The 6,000-nt window shown below is 38.8% G+C and overlaps 1 protein-coding gene across 7 annotated transcripts in view; it reads left to right on the forward strand.

Annotated features, from left to right (window-relative positions):
• The window catches only part of EYA1 (EYA transcriptional coactivator and phosphatase 1), a gene marked incomplete at its 5' end in the record, with an annotated part of 319,290 nt that extends 316,422 nt beyond the window's left edge, over nt 1-2,868 (forward strand). For all 7 annotated transcript variants that reach the window (XM_082601445.1, XM_082601449.1, XM_082601450.1 and 4 more), the window contains one exon: nt 2,682-2,868. In XM_082601445.1, the coding sequence (XP_082457571.1) occupies nt 2,682-2,762 (81 nt within the window). In that variant the 3' untranslated portion in view covers nt 2,763-2,868. The remainder of the gene's footprint in view (nt 1-2,681) is intronic.
• Between the last annotated feature and the right edge of the window lie 3,132 nt (nt 2,869-6,000).

Consider the following 6,000-nt stretch of genomic DNA (forward strand, 5'->3'; position numbering starts at 1 on the left):
TTGAATCTGTAGATGGCATTTTAACAATATTAATTCTTCTAATCCATGAACATGAGATACCTTTCCATTTATTATTTGTGTCTTCTTCAATTTCTTTCATCCATGTCTTATAACTTTCAGTGTAGAAATCCTTCACTTTTTAAGTATTTTGTTGTTTTTGATGCTTTATTGTAAATGGAATCACTTTCTTTATTATCAGATCATTTGTTCTTAGTGTATAAAAATGCTGCTGATTTTTGTATCCTGCAGCTTTACTGAATTCATTGATTTGATCTAACAGTTTTTTTCTTGGAGTCTTTAGGATTTTTTATATATATAATCATGTCATCTGCAAATAGTTTTACTTCTCCCTTTCCAATTCTGATGCTTTTATTTATTTTTCTTACCTCATTTCTCTGGCAAGGTCAATTTGATTCTTAGTCCCACACTGCCTTACATTGTAATGAAATAGTTTCAGCAGATATGTCTTGCCTGCTGGTTCTTGGCACTAGGATCATATGTTATGTATGTATATTACTTTACAAATCTGCTGTAGCTGCAGAGCTGTACAAGTAATAGAATATTTTAATGAAAAAGTTTATAGACTTTATTAAACCTAGAAGCAACCCTGAGTCATTTCCCCTAAACCCTTATTTTGCAAATAAACAAACGGGGGCTCCAGGGAGATTAGTAACATGACTTTGAATCATGACAAAAGTCAGAGTTGAGAATATAAGCCAGGTCTCCTCATTCTAGAACCTGCTTTTCTTTTCCTCTTTTGCCACCATATCTCTCTGTCTTCACATAAGAAATATTTGTTCCATGCTAAACATTGATTCAGGAAAAAAAATTGTTTACTTTGCACCCAGTTGCCCTGGGAAGCTCTTGTAGATCCATAAAAGCTTCACATCAGTATGTGCTTAGTTAGGGAAAATGTTATTTTGCAATATTAGTTCTAATTATTTGTTAACACATGTTTGACTCCCCTGTTCTCTCCGCTAGACTCAGTCTTCTTAGAATTAGTCACTATTAAATGTTAATCATAACTATCATTATTATTAATAAACTCTTTAACAGGACTAACCAGGTCCTGCACCACTTGGCTCCTACAGCCGGTAATGTTGCAGCCATGTCTTTCTCTCTCACAGCCAGTATTCTAACAGTGAACTTCTTTATCCTCTGCCCCAGCCCCCTTCACACGCACAGAGACACTACAGTGCTCTTCTGAATGATCAGCCTTTCATAACTAGCTCAACTATTACCACCTCTTACCAGTGTCTCTCCCAGTTCCCCAGGCAAAGGGAATTACCCCCGCCTACTCCTTTTAGGTGAACATTCATGATTGTTGTTCATTTCTGCTACTCACCCACAGACTGTGAGAGGGTGGGCCAGGGATGTCTTCTACACCGTGCCTGTGAATGCAAAAAATCACTAATGAACGAATGCAAAATAGTACAGTCTACTTTTATGATCTAAAATTGCCAAGTGGAACATCCTAAATTTTTGAAAAGAAATCTCTAGTACTTGGTTCTGGACAGTTATTGAAAGATAACAAAAATAGAGATACTCCAAAATAGTATAGAATCCAGAAGGGTCTACATATGCTATTGGACTGTGGTATATGTTTTTAGCAGATTACTTGTTAATAAGTAACAATAGTTTGCATCCCCAGAATAACAGGTATGTGATCTGCACCAAAATAGTTAGTAGCTCCTACTGTCACTTACAGATAGTCCCCCCAAAAAACTCCTCAGTTCTAAATTCTGTTTGCTTTCATGCCATATTCTCCTAATAGTGTGAATTGTTTAAAAATTCCCTAGGCCTATAATTGCAAATTATACTCAGGCCTTCACATTATTTTTTGCGTAGAAAAAACCAAAATGTTTTCTGTGGGCTTGATAGAATTTTGTTCTCTGAAGTGTGATGATTATCTTTCTCTTATCAAGAAAAAGATTTTGCTGATACATAAATACTTAGTACAGTGCTTTTTGAGCCGTAAAGTTTATAATCATGTTTTTATCCCTCATGGACGATGTAACCTCTTTTTTTTTTTTTGGCCTGCTTTTCTTGTCTCTGGTTAATTCAGGCGTTTCACAGACATTCCCGTCATTTAACGTCATTTAAGCTAGATTTCTAGATGTTTTAAACTACCACCAAAAAAACCCAAAAAACTATCTTAGATGTTCATTTAAAATTTCCCATATGGTAAACATGTTTCAGGGTCAATGCAAAAAAACGAAAAAAAGAAAAAAAGTTGCTTCTTACAGGAGTAAAATTAAGTTTTGCAAAATGTAAAATACTACCAACTAAGGAAAACCACTTAAACTTGCAGCATGAAAAATGCACTGGATCCAGATTTTGAAAGGCAAATGTTTGACAAGGTTTTGTTCATAGCTACTGGATTTTATTTGAAGCTTGAAATCGGCATTCATGTCGCAGTGTAGGTCTGCTTAAGAAATACCCATCACCTTCTTCAAAGGAACAGATTCCTGAATTACATTTTTAAATGCAGTCCAGTATTCTAAGGGGAGGATTAAGTTTGAATTTGTGTTTTAAACAGATGTGATGTTGAGATCTTAACTGGCGGTTTTCACGGTACCGAATAAGGGGATGTGGGCAGCATGGTGGATTGCCAAAGCAGCGTTTCAGGGCCTGTGCTGGGAGTGTCCTCTGTCCTGACCACATTGTCTGCCCCTTTGCAGCACGCCATGCCCTTCTGGAGGGTCTCCAGTCACTCGGACCTCATGGCCCTACATCATGCCTTGGAACTGGAGTACCTGTAACAGCCCCCTAGCACTTTGAAACCACACAACCGCCCCGTGACCAGGGACACACCCAGCAGGCTGAGTCCCGAGTCGGCGCCGGACTCCAAACTAGCGATTTCAACATTTTGATGCCCAGCTGCTGTGGGTCCTCGCCTCTGCCCTTGTGGTAAATGAAGGACCACATCCCTTTCTTCAGAACAGCTGTTGACTCTAGTACTGTGAATCCAATGCAAATAAGCCATGAGAATGTTCTAGCACAGTGTAACGTGTCTTGGCCACATTAACTACATGGTTCGAACCTGTGAAGAAAGGACCCGCAGACGCTTTACGTTTTTAGCATCTTCAGTGTGACCTAAACAGCTTCTCCAATACAGCAAACTTGATTGCACAACAAAGACTGAAATGGGTTTCCTGATTACCAGTGGGGGGATTTTCTTGTAAAGGTTTACTTTTTTGGTGTCTCATACCCAGGGTCATCTGTACATCTCTACTTATTTATGAACAGACTTTAAAAAAAAAAAAAACAGCTTTATCGAGGTATAATTCAGGAACCATACAGTTCATGTGAACAGACTTTTCTGACATCAAATAACTGAAGAGACAGCATGATGAGAGAGAAGCGACTGAAGGCTTTGGCCTCACGACACAGCAAGTACTTTGAATTTTAGCACATTGCAAAGTAGTTTAAAATATGTCTAATTTAAACGTATAATATGTACATCACTGAGACAATCATGTACAGAAAGAATTTTGGGTGTAAATTTGTAATAATGGATGATTCTTTTACATATTGTTTAGGAAAATGATATTGAAAGGTAGCAATGCCTTGATAGTGAAGTATGAGGCAGAATATGCACAGACGTGCAGTGCCTTCTCGAAGTACTGGTATAAATATGTAGATAATGGATTTTTTTTTAAGATCATGTTGTCAAGACCAAAAGCATGGATGTCAAGTGTCAATAAGATTTTGTTTTCCAATTTTTTTTCCCATCAGTTCTTTTTTTATGCTGTTAGGAGGGCCTTGGTAAAAGGACACAGCAGTGTCTGTCTGTCTTAAATAATTTTGGGGAAAAAAGCCCTCTTAAAACCTCACTTTTTCATTGTCAACACTAATGTAGTATATGTAACTACTTGGAAAAAGATTATTCAAACGCTCCTTCCCACAGAAAGAATGTAGATGATGGGTATATTTTACTAATGAAATGGTTCATGAACTGGACACTAGCAAAGTTTTCATGTGCTCAGATGATATTTTCTCATTTAAGGAAGGACATTACCACATATCTGGAAATCAGCAAAACTTTGTATTACTTCCTACATTCATGTTCCTTCTGTTTTCCTCCACACTCACCTCCTACCCCACCCTCCCAGGAAAGTTCATTGCCAGCAGGGGACACAGCCCGGTCATCATCACCAAGAAAATAATGCTACTCTTCACCCCCATTCTGTATTACATGACAAGCATAAACCTGGGAAATAAAATTTGTCACCTTTGTAACACCCTAATAAAGCTTCTCCAAAAGTGATCCATCAGTTTATCTAGACACTAGTTTCTCTCATCTAAAGCCTTCCATTGTCATGAAATTACTTTTTGGATGAATTTTCTTTAATAGTGTATTGAGGGAAAAAAATAACACCAGCTTTGACCCAAAGTAGCTAAAGAGCTACTCTGTCCTTTTCTGAAGTTTCATGTTGCTGCTAGAATTAGTCAGTCAGTTGTGAATTTCTCAAAATCGTTTTAATCATTCAATTCAGTTTGTTTTTCCTCTTTTGCTTGAAGCAAACAGAAGCCGACAATTTTTCAGCCTTAACATTTTACATTTTTGTACTCTGCAGACTGAAAAGACAAAGTTTATCTTACCCTTACTGTATAAAGGTGTGTTGTGTCCACAACTGTGTACAGAATTTTTCTTCATCCAATTTGTGTTTAAATTAATAAAACTGATTTGTGAAGTACTGTAAGCCCCTTGACTTGTCAGTATTTTCTTCATCTCTTGGTTCTAAGAAATAGCAGGATCTTGGTTGCATTAGAAAGCTCATAGTCCAACAAAAGGAAGTTGTACAGAGCAACTGTAGTAATGGCTTTATCAGTCCTTGAGAGGACTAAGCTAGAAAAATTACAGCTGTTTCTTTGATCACTGTAAGAACAGATGAATGGAAAAGCTCTTTACTTCCTCCGAAAACTATATAAGCTAGACCTCTGCTCAGACTTATCTGCTATAGAACAGAATTCAGCATCAAGTGTCTTGGATGCCAGAGCATAGATTTAGCCACTTAAATACCCAAGGGACAGCAACAGAAACGAGCTTCATCTATAAAGAACACCCACAACATACACCGCTAAGATTTGGCCAGATTAATCACCGACAAAGAGCTACAAAACAGCACAACTTGCTTCCTCCTGGGATTTAATCTTAGAAACACAACATTCATACATACAAACACGTGACCATCAAACATGCAGTGGTCTGACTCATTTATCAGGCCCAGGATGTTCATTTTTCACATGCACACACTAATGAAGTGTCTGTGCATGCTCAGACACCCAAGAATGAAAAGTCTGGGGAATGTCTGTAAAGAGAGGCAGGGGTGGGGACCAGAAGGACTTTTGGTCTCAGGTTAAGAAAGTATGGAAAACAGGCAAAATGGAGAGCATACCCTCAAGAGATGGATTTTCTAAAGCGCCACGTCTAACATGACCCCCTCTGGCCAAAATGCTTAAAGGGTTCCCCTTCAACCATAGATTAGAGCCCATATTTCTCTACCTGCCATTCTAGAGTTTCCAAGTCCAGCCTCTGCTTTCTTCCCCATGTTGTCTCTCGTTATTCTTAGGAACAAACCTTCAGTCCATATAGACTGGTCTCCTTAATGGGCCAAACAGGCTGTAAGCATCCCTGCCAAATCTCTGCTCAGAGCTCTCCCCTTGCCATCAATGACTTCCTCCACCTTTAATCCACCCAAACCGTGTCCAGCTCCAGACCCTTCACCTCTGCAGAACCTTCTTTCCCGCCATGGCACACAGTGTTCGCGCCTTCTCTTGAACTTCTCTCACCCAATGTCCATAGTCTTACTGGCCGTTCAGACTATTCCCTTAAATAAAGGCTCACCATGCCCCCACCACCGTCCGAGATGCTGAGGACAGGAGGTCTTGGCTCATGAGGATGGAGTTTATATCAGAGTAGGTGGGAACAGACAAATGAATTACTGAATGAATGAGTGAATAAGATACATTCAGTTGGAAGCATTCTTTGTGGAA

This window comes from Mesoplodon mirus (assembly GCF_964341445.2).
Source record: "Mesoplodon mirus genome assembly, chromosome: 16".
Classification (NCBI taxonomy): domain Eukaryota; kingdom Metazoa; phylum Chordata; class Mammalia; order Artiodactyla; family Ziphiidae; genus Mesoplodon; species Mesoplodon mirus.